Source organism: Triplophysa dalaica, chromosome 22 (genome assembly GCF_015846415.1).
Source record: "Triplophysa dalaica isolate WHDGS20190420 chromosome 22, ASM1584641v1, whole genome shotgun sequence".
Classification (NCBI taxonomy): Eukaryota; Metazoa; Chordata; class Actinopteri; order Cypriniformes; family Nemacheilidae; genus Triplophysa; species Triplophysa dalaica.
In genome coordinates this window covers 7,613,765-7,631,793 of record NC_079563.1, presented here as the reverse complement: position 1 = coordinate 7,631,793, position 18,029 = coordinate 7,613,765, and the positions used below count along the sequence as shown (strand labels likewise).

Below are 18,029 nucleotides of genomic sequence, written 5' to 3'. Positions count from 1 at the left end.
CGCGCGCATGCGCCGTGCACCGCTGCAACAAACAATGCAGTAAACCTCAGTGCGCAGGTGCGCGCCTGCAGGGCACGCGGCTATTTTTAGAAATTGACGTCATCCTGAAATACAGCGCGCGCGCGCCCCCCCCGAACCTCCCCTCCACCCCGTTCGCTGGGATTGACAGGACGCTTGCAGAAGCAGAGCCCCACAAAGCCGAAAGCGGTGGAAAAAAAAGGAGCCAGGCGACATTTGGATGAGAGAGGGCTGGGAGGGGACAGCGAGCGTTGAATAGTATCGATATAGACATTAAAATCATCTGTTTGCACGTTAAAGGCGCGCTGATCCACCCTCACGTGCGCGGCTGCTTCAGATTTTGTACGCGCTTGTGTGTGCTGACCGGGGCGCGCGCTCTGTTGCAAGTGTGTGCTGCTGTGAGACGACCGACCGAACCGCGGTGCGACCGAAACCGACCGACTGACAGTCTTTGAACAGAGAGGATGGCTGACAGGGAGCAACTGATCCAAAGAGCCCGTTTGGCGGAGCAGGCGGAGCGCTATGACGATATGGCCTCTGCGATGAAACTGGTGGGTCATTATTATAAACGCTTATCTATTTTAATGCACCATATATGCTATCGGAGGCATCGAGGGAGGGATTTTGTTCAAGTAATTCGTACAAGAAAAATGTCTTTGTAATGCAACTAAATGCTCGCCTTTGTCACGAACGAGATCTCTTTGTCATGTGTGAAAAATATGCGCTAACGGAGTAAAAGTTAAAGCGTGCGTATGGATATCAAAGCAACGTCATAAGGCATTGCGAACGGGAAAGGGCGGATGAGGGGACAGAAAGATCATAAATCGTAGGTTTCGGTTCAACATCGTGCACATCAGTCGTTACAGTGGATGAACATGGGCGGCGCTAAGACATCCTCTTCAGACACATCCATTGTACATCATTGTCTCTCTGAGAAGATACGAATAATAAAGCATCACACATCGGTATCAACGTGATAAACGGTGTTATATAATAAAATAATGCTTACACGTGATGAACAGCTCGTGCTTAATTTGAGCGAAATGAAATGAATGATGGAAACCAGCAGCGCAGCATCAGCTGTGTGCTTTGACATACGAGCACAAAGGATGAAAGCCAGTCTGTCATTGTACTCTGGATACGGATGCTTTTGCCATAATGTTGGTGTTTGTTGGTAAACCATCAAACGAAATTTGTTTATTTGGTGCTTTTACGATTTCGTCAGTTTGACTTTGTGACATCGGAGTATTCAATGTATCGACATTGCATTAGGGATGCAGGATGTTTTGTTGTCTACATCTGCATCAGTGGGTTTATTGATGACAGTTTTCTGTATATAGGGAATATTAACCGTGGTTTTATTATAGTAAAAGCGTAGTAACCGTATTTTTGGAAAATTGCCTTGGCAATTTGTAATCGCATAGTTTTGATACCATTGTTTAACTATGGCTATGTAGGTTTTAGTCTAAATTTACCACTTGGCCGCATGTTTTCCCCCCTTTTAAACACTAAACTTATTTTTTATGCCAGGTTATCAAACTAATGTTTAAAGTCCATTTGAAAGTATTAACGAATAATGAAAAGTCTAGATTGGGTACCAGAATTCTCTCAGACTGAGTAAATATGTGTGATTTCTAAAATGAGTCTAAATTTAATATTTGATTTACCCAGAAGCCTTTGTGTAGTGTTCAATAACGTAGACTCATATTGACCCAACATCCCCCTTCCTTTCCGCATCATCAGGTCACCGAGCTGAATGAGCCGTTATCCAATGAAGACCGCAACCTGCTCTCCGTGGCCTACAAGAACGTGGTGGGTGCTCGGCGGTCATCCTGGCGCGTAATATCCAGCATAGAGCAAAAGACGGCGGCGGATGGCAACGAGAAGAAGCTTGAACTGGTGCGTGTCTACCGGGAGACCGTCGAGAAGGAGCTGGAAACCGTGTGCCAGGATGTTCTGACCCTGCTGGACCAGTACCTCATCAAGAACTGCGACGAGACCCAGTTAGAGAGCAAAGTCTTCTACCTGAAGATGAAAGGCGACTACTACCGGTACCTGGCCGAGGTGGCCACTGGCGAAAAGAGGGCCTCTGCCGTCGAATCGTCCGAAGGGGCCTACAAGGAGGCCTTCGACATCAGCAAGGGCATGCCGGCCACCCATCCCATCCGCCTGGGCCTGGCGCTCAACTTCTCCGTGTTCTACTACGAGATCCAGAATGCGCCCGACAAGGCCTGCCAGCTCGCCAAGGAGGCCTTCGATGACGCCATCGGCCACCTGGACAATCTGAACGAGGACTCCTATAAGGACTCCACGCTCATCATGCAGCTTCTGCGAGACAACCTCACCCTCTGGACCAGCGACCAGCAGGACAGCGAAGGAGGGGAAGCCAACAACTGAGAGATCGGCCGCGTCTGCGCTCACTCCTAGCTGCAGTAGCACCCGTCTGTCCCATCCACAATGTCTTCTCGACTGACTTATCTTATTTCTCTCTTTCGTCTCTCCACACCTCTCTTTAATCTACCTTCTTTCTTGTCTCTTTGTGATGCCTCGATGCTGTTCTTTGGTTCCTCAGGGCTGCACTTTAGACCCTTTTATAGTTCTTTCTTCATGTAGGTCTCCTCTACCTCTTTTCCACTGACAGGGCGCTGGTGCTCGATCGTTTTATCACTTGGTATAATGACGCTGATTCTTTGGATGAGATGATAAGATAAGGTATCGTTGTCCATTACATCATCACAATCCATCTCTCAAGTCAGCACCGGCACGTTTTCTGTGGAAAAGTGGTATTTGTGTTTTGATTTCAAACTCTCTTTCTATCGCCCTTTCTCTGTTTTTCTTACCCGTTCTTCTTCCCTTTGACGAGTCTAAAAATTAGCCTACTGGTCTCCACGTGACAATTACTTATTGTGTACTTGTAAGGATTTGATCTTTGTAGAAACTCTGTAACACCGAATGAGGTCTTCAGTACGTGGCACAGTACAGTGCAAATGTTCCACCATCTTACCAGTTGCGTTTTGCATCGCTTGCCCTTGACCTGTACCTCCTCCATCACTGCTTAGATGTGTTTGTCTGTCGTTTCTCCATGAAGCTCACCTAAGCTTGTACACCCTGCTAGCCCTATGAATTGTGTGTATGTCTGATGATCTCAGAACAGCAAGTCGTCATCCAGTAAGTGGGCGGCACTCTGTTCTGAGACGCAGTGATTCAAGAGTCTTTTGATTAGGATTACAAATGCAAGGTTATGACAGAATGACATTAAAGACATTGCCTACCATGGGAACTCTCTGTATGGTATCTCTCACACTTTATTTCAGTTTCCCAGTTGTTTTCTTGGTGTTTTATAGATTCCCACACACAGTATGGTTTATTAAAAATGCTTGTTTTATGTTGACCCCACGTTTCAGGGTGTTAAATGGCGGGACTTAATATAGGCTATCAAACATCATAACATAATGTGGCTTTTAGTCAATTTAAATTTTGTTGAGCCGCAGGAACCAATAGACCACACAGCCTAAGTGATAGTCAAAAAGAAGAGCTTTAGCAATGTTAATGTTTAATAGGTAGCACTTTACAATAAGGTGCTATTTGTTAGCAATTACTTGATGCGTTAGCTACGCTAGTACAATGAACAATACTAATACAGCGTTTATTAATGTTAGTTGATGTTTATTTCAGAATTTACCAATACATTAAAAATCAAACGTTGTCACTGTTAATATTAGTTAATGCAAAATTAACTAACATGAATAACTGTATTGACATAAACTTACATTAACAAGGATTAATAAATACTGAAAAAACAAATTGTTAGCTTATGTATTTACTAATGTTAACAAATAGCATCTTATTGTAAAGTGTTACAGTTTAATAATTTATATATATATATAAAATATTTCTATATTTAAAATTTGTAAGTATATAATTGTAAAATACATTTTTGATATATAATCATTTAATTAGACATAGCAAATATGTGGAAAACAAACTGTTAATAAAATACTATTTTATATTAGGACTGCAAGTGAATAGTTCATTTTGAAAAACAGATAACTCAGTTTATTTAATTTTCAAAGATCCTTTTTATTGTGCATTCCAGGTAATATTTCACCAACTGCGGTTGGGTTTTTTTTTTAAAGTAATTATAACAAAACATACAGCTAACTAACAAAATAAAAACAACAATACAATAAAAACAAGACTTTGGAATTTTCTTTTAAACCGAGTTATCTGTTTCTTTAAACTCTTCAAAAGTCAATAAAAACTAGTTAATACAAACTCGTCAAGTCAATAATTGCATCAAACAGGCCAATGATAGCACAATCATAAAAAAAGATATTCAAATGGGCGTCACTTTTGACCTTGAAACACACGCCACACATTCAGCACTGCTGGATTGCCTTGCCAGAATATTAAATTGAGCAAAAGCAATCATTTGTCAAAGCAACTGTGTGTTTGTTATAAAATATCAACCTCTAAATTGACATTAAGTTGTCTCCGCATATTTGCTAGGACTGCAAAAACCTTTTTAACGATAAAAGAAGTACAGTAGATACAGACAACAACTACATACATTAAACGGAGTGAAATTAACTGAATATATGCAATTTTATGATATAATGATCCGATTACTGGGAAGCCCATTAGCCGGTAGCTCATTGGCCAACGCAGTCATCCCTTTCGATTGTGTAAAAGGTTCTGGCACAGATTCCTATTCATGTATCTACAACACATGGTATAGAAGTGTCCATCACTTACAAGCTGTGATAGATTTAATAATGGTGTGTTTGAAGCTAATGAAAACCATCTTAATGACGTGTTCATTTGGGTTCAAAAGGTCAGACGTTTATGACAATAGATGCTTAACATGTTAAAGATAAATATTTGTGCCCGTGTTGAGATATGCTTCTTAAGTAGTTCAGGGCAATTGATAAAGTCACAGCAGAGCCTGTGGTTTATTACAGTGTCTTCACAGTCCATGAAATACATTTTTACAAAATGACCATTCCATTTAATTAATAAAAAAAAATCTCAGTGCAAATCTTAATGCTACCGCATATAATGACATTCTAGAGAATTGTGTTCCTTTAACTTTGAAATAATACTTTGGACAGGGCCCTTTTTTCATTTAAAAATGACACAAAGCAGGATCAAAAAAGATATGTTTGATTTAGTCTAGTGTGGAAGAACTTGAGTGGTCCCAGAACTAAACCCAGCTGTACACCTCTGACCCAAACACCCATCACTCAAACCCATGAGGTGTTAAGTCATTTCAGAACAGAAAAAGGGCCTCTTAAGCTTTTGCAACAGAGATAGAGTTCTTTAATATTGTTGTATGGTATAGCAATTAAGAGGATATCCCAATACTTTGTCCATATAGTGTATGAGTAAATATTGTATCTTGCATGCATACTTTGTCCGTAGTTGAAATTGTTCAGGCAATCCTGCGTTAAAGATTTAACCACACCATGTTTAATTTGCTGTGTGATTGTGAGAAAAACTGTCTGTGCTTTATTAACAGAACCTAAAGATAGTAGCTAAAATCCAGTCTGTTTCCTTGTTGTTTCACCTAAGAACAGTGTTGATAATCTCAGTTGCTCTTTTGGTATAGTAACCTGTGACATGCGCCTATAGGGACAAAAAGCATCTTTCTCTATTGACAGTCATTCAAAAGCAGCCATTCAGAAATTTTGATAGAAATGTTTGCCAGAAATGTTTTATTTATATTTTCGAGAATTCTGCAAATGATTTACAAATCAGGTTGAAAAAAACTTAATCCAGAGCTGTGACCTATAGCCAGACCTGTATCCAGAATTGCCATTGAGGTGAATAGAAATCCTAACAGCTCTGTACAGAGCTTGACAGGCATTCTTCTGATCAATGAGAATTCAATGCACGTTTGGAAAACTAGTTCACTGTATTCCTTCTTGAGTTCAGACTGTCTTGCCTCTTTTAGACCTTAAAACGGACATTACACATTCCTATATGCCAATCATTTTGTCCGAATTTTCTCTGGTGAACATGTCCTCATAAATACACAAACATGCATCTCAACCTCAATAAAAGCTATTTTCAAGATGGAAGTGATGTGGACACTCATGGTTCTCGGGCTTCAAGGGAACCTTAAACTTCCTAACAAGTTATTCATTAATGATTCCAATCTCAGATCTCTTTAGAGACAATCTCTACTTTCAGCTCTGAGGCACAAACACACTTTTATAACTAACTCCGAGTTCACACCCATCACCAGACGCATATATATAGTTGATTGTTTGCGCATGCACACACAGCGGAACGCCAGGTGTCTCTACCGTCAGACTCGTGTCAGAAGGACCGCTGCTTGGTGGCACCTTGCCCCCCTGAAACGGCACCAAAATGGGTGAAGATTACTCTGGATTTTCCTTCCTCCGAAATGTACAAAATAACGGCACCATAGCGATTAACAATCCGGCTGACATCTCTGTGATCGTCATATATTTTTTAGTGGTTCTGGCTGTGGGAGTATGGGTGAGTGGTCAGTTTTTTCTATGCACCTGTAAAACATTTAAGTCTTTTTCCAAGACTTGTGAATTGTTAACCTTGCGTCAACATGTAAAAGCGCAAAAACTGTGCGGGATAACATTTGAGAGAGAGGCACTGTGATTTTTAAAGGAAATAAATTTAAATTTAAATTTAAAATGTATTTAACTAAGCATACGTTAATCATCTAATACATATTAAAATGATAAATTATATTGTAATGTGAATCTAATGGCTCTAATTCTTGGCATTACAGGAAACAAAACCTATAAATAACTAAAACACTAGTGTGCAAAACAGTAAAGAAGTGAGAAATTATTGATGATTGTGGGGTGAAATAATTATGAAAAGTAGACAATAAAAAATATCTTTATTTCATATAATCCTAATGTACCTTCCTCCATCAAATTGAAGATTTCTTAAAAAAACTGAAAATGCACAAACATATTTCATGATATAACAAAATCCTTTTTGAAAATTACAAATGTACTTTTTTTTCTTTTTAAGGCAATGGTGAGGACCAACCGATCCACCGTAGGAGGATTTTTTCTGGCTGGCAGAAGTATGGTGTGGTGGCCGGTAAGAAAATAAACTCTTCCTGGATGAAGAAAAGTGTAGAAACCTTAAACACGTATAGCGATGTTGATACTTTCAACTATATTCGAAATGGAAGAAATTGAATTATGAATATCCATCAATTTACTTAATCCATCAAATTCCTATTTTGATGTTCCTTAACTTGTTGTGTTCTGCTGTCCGAGACAAAACTGGTCATAAAAGTGGGAACGATAATCTTTTAATGTGATAGCTGCTCATTATATGGCATGATAAGGACCCTAACTGTTATGTCATTCTACTAGCCCATGCTTTTCATGTTAACCCTCATCTGATAGGATGAACTGAGTCTTTTATGGCACCATATTTTTTTGATGCCAGATGTATTCACTATCCAATAGAACCTTGAGCACTTGATCTGTAGATCTGTTTCAGGAGTGAGTTAAGTTTTTATTGAGCTGTAGTCACGCTTTCTTTTATGTTATTACAAAGTTCATTGCTGTAATCATAATTGTCACACATCAGAATGGAGAGAAGAAGTAGTTTTCATAGCTTATCATTACGCCGATTGCATTGCCAGATTTAGTCAAACAGTAGACAGAGTTAATGTATTGTCAAGCAAGCCTCTTGAAATGTTTGGTTACAGAAAATTCCCAGAATACCTGCTGATCACAAGTTCCTTTTGGGTTTAAGGCCTATTTAAGGTTTAAGGCGTATTTCTATTGGATCGTTCTTAATTCTCTTAACTTTTTTCAGATTGGAGCTTCACTCTTTGCGAGTAACATTGGAAGTGGCCATTTTGTAGGAATAGCAGGGACTGGAGCTGCTGCTGGTATTGCCATTGGAGGGTTTGAGTGGAACGTATGTAAAAAGCCTGACACATTATTTTGAACACTCAATAAAATGGTTCTATATGGCACTTGGCACTTAAAGTGGTTCCCATATGATTACGAGCCAAGAACCACTTTAAGTGCTATATAGCAACATATTTTTACACTGTATGTTTTAATCTTATATTGTGAATATGTTTGATTAAAGAATTTCATATTATTATAAGTATTTTGCATGTATAAGCATACCAAGTAAATTAAAGACTGACCAATTTTATTGAAAAGCAACAATTCTTAACACATAAATGAATAAATAATCATAAGACTGCAAGTAATATTAATGAATCTTTAAGAATCGTTTGAAAACCCATCTCTTTCATGAGCACCTGAACGATCAGATCTGACTTACTGTATATCTCTTTTCTAGTCCTCTTTCTATACAAAAAAAACTTTAGCGTTGTTTATTGCACTTATGCTTTTTGTTGTCCTTATGTTGTTCAAATTGCTTCTGTAGTTCAACTCATTTGTAAATCGCTTTGGAAAAAAGCGCCAGCTAAATGAATAAATGTAATGAAAATCTGATGATATTAATAACAAAAGCAATTCTTATTAATATTATTACAAACAGTGCTGAAAATGTCCACGATTCATGTGGACTCTAGTTTAGGACATATCTTATATTTTTTTATCTCTACATTTTGAAGTGGAGCTCTGTTCCCACTTGAAATGAACTCCCTCGACTCCGTTCTCTCACATTTCCCCCGTTTCCAGGCCTGATTAAAATGACTACTGATATTTCAAACAGTAAACATCAATGGCAATATAGACTAAAGCTATGCATGCTGTACATTCAAATATTATGTTAATTTACATCTTTGGTAGACCCGATATTATGTACCCAGTATACCGCAATTACAACCTATTTTTGATTCTTTTCTATCCAGGCTCTTGTTGTCGTGATAATTCTGGGATGGCTCTTCGTGCCCGTGTACATAAAGGCCGGGGTAGGCTTTGTCATCTGCATTTTTTTATAATAATGCTTTCATTGCTTGGATCCAGCAATTTTGGAGTTATTTATCTCAAACACATACAGTATTAACTTTACATTCGCATATGTTAATATGGCCCTTTACTTGTTGTCTGGTTATCAGGTGGTGACCATGCCCGAATATCTGAAGAAACGGTTTGGCGGGCAGCGTATCCGTATCTACCTCTCTGTGCTTTCCCTGTGTCTCTATGTGTTCACCAAAATCTCTGTGAGTTCAAAATTTCACTCAATGCCCTGTCACCTTATTGAGCAACACCTGCCATCCAATACTATTACTATTGTTTACTATTAATAAACTTACTTTATTGTAGATGACAAATGGATAGCAAAAAAACATTTTGCCTATCAAATATAATACAAGTAAAATCGGGAATGTTTGCTTAAAAATGTATGGAAAGGGTAACAGTAACAGTTTGCCCATATCATATCTGTTATTTAATAGCCATGAATTGAAAAACAGTTTCACAAAAATCTGCTTTATTTCCAGTCCTCTGTCGATAATGTTGACATTAAATCTTAACTAAACATGAGGAGTCTGATAGCAGACCTGATATGGTGGTCATCGTTCATGTGAAAATGCCTTTTATTGCCATGTGAAGTCAATCTAAAGTGGTTTTTCCCTGTCGTTCAGGCAGATATGTTTGCAGGAGCCATTTTCATAAACCAGGCATTGGGACTCAACATTTATCTGGCTGTGTTTCTTTTGCTGCTCATCACGGCACTGTACACAGTAACAGGTGAGGATACACGCACATTGTAGACATCTCATTCATAAATAGCAGGTCGGGGTAAGTTGTCACATTTATTGGTGTCAATGTTCAATAGCCTTTTCAAAAAAAAAATGTTTTGTCTAAACACAAAAAATAGGGTTTCAGAGTAAACCGAAAGTGTGACAATAACTGCAATCTCCTCAATGTAGGCCTACGCCAAACAGATGTTCATTTCTTCATATAGAGTAATGCAGCATTACACTCTTTTTGTTTCATACTTAGAACGCCTTTCAAAGGTTTATTTGTTTTAGATCGATTCGGAGACGCTGAATTGATTTTTATATGCACGCTAAGGCTTAAGCTTCACCGTGGAATAATGTCTAACTTTTTAAGGTTGTAGGGACATTGTGGTGATGCGTGTCACGGGCAGTGTTGGGTAAGTTATTCAGAAAAAGTCACGAATTACTAGTTACTAATTACATATTCAATAGTGTAATTAGATTACTTTACAAATTACGCTCTCCAAAAAAAGTATTGTTACTTATTACTAATAACTTTCGATATCAATCTTGACCGTGATTCAAGGATAGACATGAAGCTTTTTCAATTCTTTCAAATAAATTATACATTAAAGCATGGATTTTAAAGTTAGACTTTGAATTTAGATGTAAATTCCACTATTGCACACGCATATATTACACAAAGTGTTTCGTTTAATTACATTAAAAGTAACTGTAGTTAAATTAGTTAATTAGTTAATTAGTTAATTAGTTAAATGTAGTTAATAATCCCTTACTTTACTTTTTCAAGGGAAAAGTAATTCAATCACAGTAACTAATTACTTAGTAACTAGTTACACCCAACACTGGTCACGGGTACAGTGCCCATTCTGACAATAAGTGTTAAGCATCTGGAAGCCAAATGCATTGTGACTTTAAGCGTATGTTATCCTTATGGTCAGTTGTGGAAGAGGTTTATCTCAGTTTATTGTCTCGGTCAGATTTGTTCCTCGGGGGAATAAACATCAGAAATGATCCTGTCAGATTTGCGGTACAATTCCAGTTGGCACGATTCCAAGCTGAAAGTTTAACATAGATTTGCATTTCAGGAAATACCAAGACTTGCAATGTAAAAATGTATAATTGTCAGTATTGTGTTCTGTTGGGTTATATAGGCTATTGAATATTTTGTGATCGACACGCACTATTACACATGCGTCTTGTTTTTAGTCATCTGTACACTAAGCTATACAATGAATAGTTATATACTGTACATGCAAGAAAGACAAGATTTTTTATTTTTATATTTTGCGTTCTGAACGGTCCATTAAGTATGCAACCTAATAATACTGTACATTATTCATACTTTTATCCAAACTTTTCTCAGTGAATTTTTTAAAGGACAAAACATTCAATCTTTTCTTTACAGGTGGACTAGCGGCAGTGATCTATACAGACACCCTACAGACCATAATCATGGTTGTGGGATCATTTATTCTTATGGGCTTTGGTAAGTCCCTTCAAGTATATTCACGGCCAGATTTAATAACTGCTGTTTTTGCTGCTCTTGGTAGATTGCATTGGTCATTATGGGAATGAGATATTGCGTTTTTTAATGTGCACCTTGTTAGTAAATCACCCACAAAAATTTCCACTCCCATTTTCCTTTTTTACTGTAGTAAATCTGGCTCTTAGTGGTTGTCTGGCATAAGAGTTACAACTGGATGGTTGTTGGCTGCAATAAATGAGCCATCTATGATGCAAGACACATTCCCAATGCTTTAAAGAATGAATATTCTTTCATAATTTTTCACCCATGTAATTTCAAACACATATTACTTCTTTCTTCTGTGGGACACAAAAGAAGATATAAAGGTCGATAAACACACAACGTTGGCCCCCATTGATTTTCACTGTATGGACACAAAACCACGGAGGCATTTCTCGAATATCTTCTTTTGTGTTCCATATAAGAAAGAGTCGCACAGGTTTTGAACCACATACGGGTGAATAAATGATGACAACATTTAACTCATTTTTTAAGACTATACTGTTGCTTTACGAAAAACACTGAATAATGCTTTATGTCCTCATGAAACATTGTCCTTTTGTGTTAATCTGACAGCGTTCGATAAGGTTGGAGGTTACGAGAACTTTAAGATTCAGTACATGAACGCGATCCCGTCAGTGATCAACACCAACATCAGTTCAAAGTGCTACACGCCCCGCGCAGACTCATTTCACATTTTCAGAGACCCCATCAAGGGAGATCTGCCCTGGCCTGGGCTCATTTTCGGTCTCACTATCCAGGCCGCCTGGTACTGGTGTACCGATCAGGTATTGATCCATTTTTATAGTGTGATCATCTCTGACATGGCTTCCATTTTCTAGTTAGACAAACTTTAAATATTTGATTGCTTTCATCTGTGCATTTTGGGATTATGTTATACAGTACAATATGCCCATACACACGCACACATGCATGAAGCACACAGACTGCTTTTCTTTCAACATCCATTTAAGGAAATTAGACTTTTATCTAGAGTTTCCCAGGATGAACACTGTGTTTCTTTTTTAGACCAAGTCTAAGTATTGACAGACATGTTTACTTAGACCACACATTAGTCTACACTAAATAAGATAAGATACACATACAGCCAAAGAAGGCAGATATGCATATATACGGTATACATACTGGCTGTTAGGAGTGATATACATGTTGGGTTCATGATCAAAAACTATGAAAATATATAAGCTTAAACAGGGCAACATGCAATGTTATATGGATAATTTACAGAAAACCAAAAATGGAAACTGGTGGTTATTATTTACCCATAGCAGCCTTTCTTCTGTGGAACATAAACAGATTTAAAAGAAAGCTCTTCCAGTGTAATGTTTGTGAAGCGCTTATAGTTAAAAATATTATTTATTATATTAATATTAATATAATAAAAATTCTTATAATCTAATAAACTTGATTAAGTACAAATATCGTGAAGAGTTGATTGTGTATATTGACATGAGTACTTACTTTTGTTTTAGGTGATCGTGCAGCGCTGTCTGTCCGCCAAGAACTTGTCTCACGTAAAAGCTGGTTGCATCTTGTGTGGTTATCTCAAACTTCTTCCCATGTTTCTTATGGTTTTCCCTGGCATGATCAGCCGAGTCTTGTACACAGGTGAGACAATCTACCACAATATATGCTGGTAATGTAAGTCTGGGAAAATAAATGGTGTATGACTGAAGCCATATTAAACATATTGTGGCATAATCTACAATGAACTTCTGACTCATGCATGAAATCTGGAAAGAAAAATATAATGTGCAATGTTCTCTTGTTTATATCAGATGTGATTGCGTGTGTGGATCCAGAAGAGTGTCTGCGCCATTGTGGAACCAGTGTGGGCTGCAGTAATATTGCTTATCCCAAACTGGTGGTGGACTTGATGCCAAACGGTAAAGATTTCATGATATTTCTACCTTACATCTACTTTGGCTAAGTTTGACATGGGCTGATTTATTCTTCTGTCTGTGAAGGTCTCAGAGGATTGATGCTAGCCGTCATGCTGGCGTCTTTGATGAGTTCTCTCACCTCCATCTTCAACAGCGCCAGTACTCTCTTCACCATGGACATCTACACCAAAATACGGCCCAAGGCCAAAGAAAAGGAGCTCATGATCGCTGGGAGGTAGGTGTATCGATATGTTCATTTGATCTTTTTAGCACCTTTGTTTGTTGCCCATTATCAACGTTTGAAAAGTTGTGAAAAGGTGAACAGGCACAAGCTTGATTTGGTTTGATTTATGTTTGTAGGGTATTCATGCTGGCTCTTATAGGCGTGAGTATTGCATGGATCCCAATCGTACAGTCAGCACAGAGCGGGCAGCTCTTTGACTACATTCAGTCCATTACCAGTTATTTGGCTCCACCCATCGCTGCCGTCTTCACACTGGCCATTTTCTGCAAGCGAGTCAATGAAGCGGTGAGTCAAATTTGAACTGTTGATCAAGATTTATAGCTTTGGTACTTTCGGACGTCATTATTTTGATTGGCGTCATTATTTTCAAGGATGATTCTTGTATTCCCATTGTTATGACACAGTTATACTGTAACACACTGTAACTACACTGTAATTACAGAAACAAACGTATATAATGCAATGTAAGTCACTTTGGATGAAAGTGTCTGCCAAATGTGTAAATGTTTTTTGTTGAAATACATTAGAGGGGCATGATGTACAGTAAATACCTCTGCATATAAAGTTGTATATAAGTACAACATTACTAACATCCAATACCATCATTTTAAGCACTTCAGTTATTTCACAATCTTTATTTTTATGTTGTATTGCTTTTTCTTACTACAGTTTCTCTAACAGTTATTTTTGATACTTGGTTTTCTGGCATGCATTCACACATATTGTTCCTACCTCACAGGGTGCTTTCTATGGGTTGTGTTTTGGCCTGTTGGTTGGTCTTTCACGCATGATAACTGAGTTCGCCTACGGCACCGGCAGCTGCGTAAAGCCAAGTAATTGTCCATTCATCATTTGCGGTGTGCACTACCTCTATTTTGCCATCATACTCTTCGGTGTATCCTGTGTTGCCATATTAGCCATCTCCCTTATGACCAAACCTATTGACGACAAGCATGTAAGTTATTTTTTTAACAAGTCCTGAGTAAACCTGTATAACCACTATATGGCCAATAAAAACACATTACATCACATATCACTGCTGTCCTTCTAAAACCTTGTATCTTGAAACCTTGTATAATTATTATAAGTCATCGATTTTATAATTCAAACTGACATATTCATTTTAATAACTAATCTGTAACACATGCACATTGAATTTTGATCAAAATTAGTACAACTGCTTATTAGTACAAAATTAATTGGTCCTTTATTAATTCTTTGGCTTCTTATTTTCTCACAGCTGTACAGGCTTTGTTGGACTTTGAGGAACAGCACTGAAGAAAGGATCGATCTGGAAGAGGATGACTGGACTGGAGATCAAGACTCAAGCTCTATGGAAACTGAAGGTATATTGGCATACAGTATACAGGACAGTACAGTAAATGCTGCTAACCTGCTAAATGTAAATGATGGCGTTACATAGCAAAATGTAACTTACACAAGTACAAATGTATCTAGATAAACCTTCATTGTTGTTTTCTGGAACAGCATTTCTGTAAGAGTCAGGGGTAGAGATGAAGGTAGACTCCTTTTACAAGAGACATAAAGTCTGGTCAACTTATTCGGACCTAGTACTGTGCTCAGGCGTCTGGTACAGCTTGCGTGGTATCCAGCCAGTTCGATTGGAGCTGCCAATAGTTCTTGCCAGTTTAATGGCCAATACGTGTCATATGGTTTGTGATTAGCTGATAAGAGAGCTGTTCTAGGAACTAAGAATGATGTCTTATTTGTGTAAATCACGTTGTGCACACGATTCTTTTTTTATTACAATTGATTAATATTTTATTAGCAACTGATAACAGCGGTTGGCATTTCTCTCTTGGTCTCACAGAGGAACGTGACGAACCGGGCTGTTTCAAGAAAGCGTACAACTGGTTCTGTGGATTTAATGAGGGCAACGCCCCTAAACTGACTAAAGAGGAAGAGGCGGAGCTACAGTTGAAGCTCACAGATACGTCAGAGAAACCTTTATGGAGAAACGTGGTGAATGCTAATGCCATCATACTCCTTGCTGTCTGCGTCTTTTTCCATGGCTTCTTTGGTTAAAAAGTCCAAAAGAAATTCAATATGTCTGCACAAAAGTGTTTATTTAGCTTCAAGGAATTTTAAAGGATTGCAGAGTATTCCTCAAAGCATCTTCAATACTCTTCCTACCTATATGCCCTCTTGGTCAGACAGATTATAACTTATATTGTTGTTATAGATTCATTTACATTGTTTTTTGCTTGACTTTGGTTGTAGACCGTCGGCTAAAATGGTTCATCATGTCTTAGATGTGTTTTCTCAAAGCCATAAGAAATAGCTGCTCAAGTTCCTTGTTTAACATGTCTGCCATTTAGTACACGTAACATGTTTACCTGTCAAAAACCTCTATCCTTATCTATCTGACTAAAATAAAGATTAAAGCACTACATAAGTATGTTGTAAACTTGCGTTATGATCAAATCAAACCCTCAAATCTCCCATTTCCTGAAATCTTTTTCTCTTTTTTTACTGTAAATGTTTTTGTCTAGGACAAGAGAAGGTGGTATTTAATATAAATATTTCTGACATGGTATAAATGTATATCATATGAGTATTATATAAGATTAATTAAATTATTTCTGACGTTCTTAATAAAATAAAACACATTTTAGCATTTGTATACTTTTTGCTTGGTTTGTTGGATGTTTGTTTTACACTAAATCCTTTAGATCACCGGGGAAAGGGATAGCACAAAATGGGACTCATAACACTTAAATGAGGTTTAAGCAAGAAAAGTTAATGTTTAATTTGACATGAAGATTCTATCGATACATCTGACATCAAAGTCCACAAATGACATGTTTTCCTCATTCTACGGCTGTTTAGGAAGTAATGAGTGATCTATTTGCGTGATTCAATGATGCATTTCCCTGAAACCATGAATAGATACATTCATTTGGTGTTTGATTTTAGAGATTTTAGAAATTTAAAATTGTAGAAAGTAAATGTGAATAGAATCAGCTTGAATAACCGATTTACCATTTTAGAATAATAATGATTATTATATTCCATTCCATTCCATTTTCTACCGCTTATCCGAACTACCTCGGGTCACGGGGAGCCTGCGCCTATCCCAGGAGTCATCGGGCATCAAGGCAGGATAGACCCTGGATGGAGTGCCAACCCATCACAGGGCACACACACTCACTCATTCACTCATGCACTCACACCCTACGGACAATTTTTCCAGAGATGCCAATCAACCTACCATGCATGTCTTTGGACCAGGGGAGGAAACCGGAGTACCCGGAGGAAACCCCCGAGGCACGTGGAGAACATGCAAACTCCACACACACAAGTCGGAAGCGGGATGATTATTATGTAAATAATATAATATAATATAATAAGATATGGTATGGTATGGTATGGTATGGTATGATATGATATGATATGATATGATATGATATGATATGAAATGAAATGAAATGATATGATATATGATATGATATGACATGATATGATAGAATATATAATACAATACAATACAATAAAACCTGTTTACTGTTGTTATAGCAAAAATGTTACACCATTTAAATAATGTAATATCTGACCCTGGATGACAAAACTTGAGCATCAATTCTTCGAAATTGAGATTTTTACATCATCTGAAAGGTGAAGATATAAGCTTTTTATTGATATATGGTTTGTTAGGATAGGACGCTATCCGGCGGAACAACAACTGTTTACAAGGCTGGAATCTGAGTGTACAAAAAAGCAAAACATTGAGAAAATCGCCTTTGAAGTTATTAATCTGAGGCACTCTAGCAGGCCATCCAAACACAAAACAGTAGGAAGTGTATAAAGTGTCTTCATGGAACATGATCTTTACTTCATATCCTAATGACTTTTGGCAAAAAGAAAAAATGAATTCATTACCCCTGCAATGAATTTTTGGCGATTATTAAAAATGTTTCTCTGCTACTTAAGACTGGTTTTGCTGTCCAGTGTCACATATATGTTATTTAAAGACATAGTCGTATTTATATTTTGTGTAATATAAAACTGTATCTGACAAAATGACTTGCAGCATCCATGTTACCATGTGTTATTATTAAAATATGATATGATATGATATAATATGATTAATAAAAAACTATAATAAAAAAACTCACTCCCTCTTCCAACACTTTTTAGAGAAAAAAAATGCCTTAGTTTAGGTGTAGATTAAATTGTAAAAAACAGTAAAAAATTAACTGGATATCTCACCTTTGCATCAAGTAGACAAGTATAGAAGCTAGCACGTGTGTTGAAGTGCATGTGTATGAGTATGAATGGTGTGTGTAAACCTGAAGGCCTGCAGGTACAATGAACTGCATGAATGTCTGACGTGCAGCAGGGGGAGCAAAGTTAGAATTGAGCTTCCACACACACAGACACTATCCAGAAAAATCTTGTATGAAGAGACGTGTTCTCATTCTGTGAGTTAATACACATGCCCGTGCATACACGCTTTCATGAGGATAGCTTAACATTCACAGCACATATAGATTTATCGTGTTTGCATTCATTTTCATTTTACTTGCTAAGACAAGAATAATCATAGTTTATCCTGTAATATTAACCCTTACACATGAAAGTTGTCCAGCGATGTTTATGTTAGAGGTATGAGGAACTGTATTATTGATCTCAGGA

At 37.5% G+C, this 18,029-nt stretch overlaps 2 protein-coding genes across 2 annotated transcripts; both read left to right on the top strand.

The window, feature by feature from the left end:
- The first annotated feature begins 68 nt into the window (after positions 1–68).
- ywhah (tyrosine 3-monooxygenase/tryptophan 5-monooxygenase activation protein, eta polypeptide) lies at positions 69–3,409 on the top strand. The gene is made up of 2 exons (XM_056735780.1): positions 69–569; positions 1,762–3,409. Exons 1-2 carry the CDS (start codon positions 483–485, stop codon positions 2,413–2,415), a joined length of 741 nt encoding a protein of 246 aa, XP_056591758.1. The 5' UTR covers positions 69–482; the 3' UTR covers positions 2,416–3,409.
- A 626-nt stretch (positions 3,410–4,035) lies between these two features.
- Positions 4,036–16,024, top strand: slc5a1 (solute carrier family 5 member 1). Its single transcript, XM_056737036.1, has 15 exons — positions 4,036–6,522; positions 7,042–7,113; positions 7,846–7,950; positions 8,864–8,923; positions 9,071–9,175; positions 9,599–9,704; positions 11,106–11,186; positions 11,802–12,013; positions 12,719–12,854; positions 13,025–13,132; positions 13,214–13,364; positions 13,490–13,658; positions 14,113–14,328; positions 14,614–14,719; positions 15,205–16,024. Exons 1-15 carry the CDS (start codon positions 6,391–6,393, stop codon positions 15,417–15,419), a joined length of 1,974 nt encoding a protein of 657 aa, XP_056593014.1. The 5' UTR covers positions 4,036–6,390; the 3' UTR covers positions 15,420–16,024.
- Positions 16,025–18,029: the final 2,005 nt, after the last annotated feature.

Coding starts and splice junctions, on each gene's coding strand:
- ywhah (XM_056735780.1), top strand. CDS start 483: ATGGCTGACAGGGAGCAACTGATCCAAAGAGCCCGTTTGGCGGAGCAG. Junction 570..1,761: donor TGGCCTCTGCGATGAAACTG/GTGGGTCATTAT, acceptor CCGCATCATCAG/GTCACCGAGCTGAATGAGCC.
- slc5a1 (XM_056737036.1), top strand. CDS start 6,391: ATGGGTGAAGATTACTCTGGATTTTCCTTCCTCCGAAATGTACAAAAT. Junction 7,114..7,845: donor GAAGTATGGTGTGGTGGCCG/GTAAGAAAATAA, acceptor AACTTTTTTCAG/ATTGGAGCTTCACTCTTTGC. Junction 9,705..11,105: donor GGCACTGTACACAGTAACAG/GTGAGGATACAC, acceptor TTTTCTTTACAG/GTGGACTAGCGGCAGTGATC.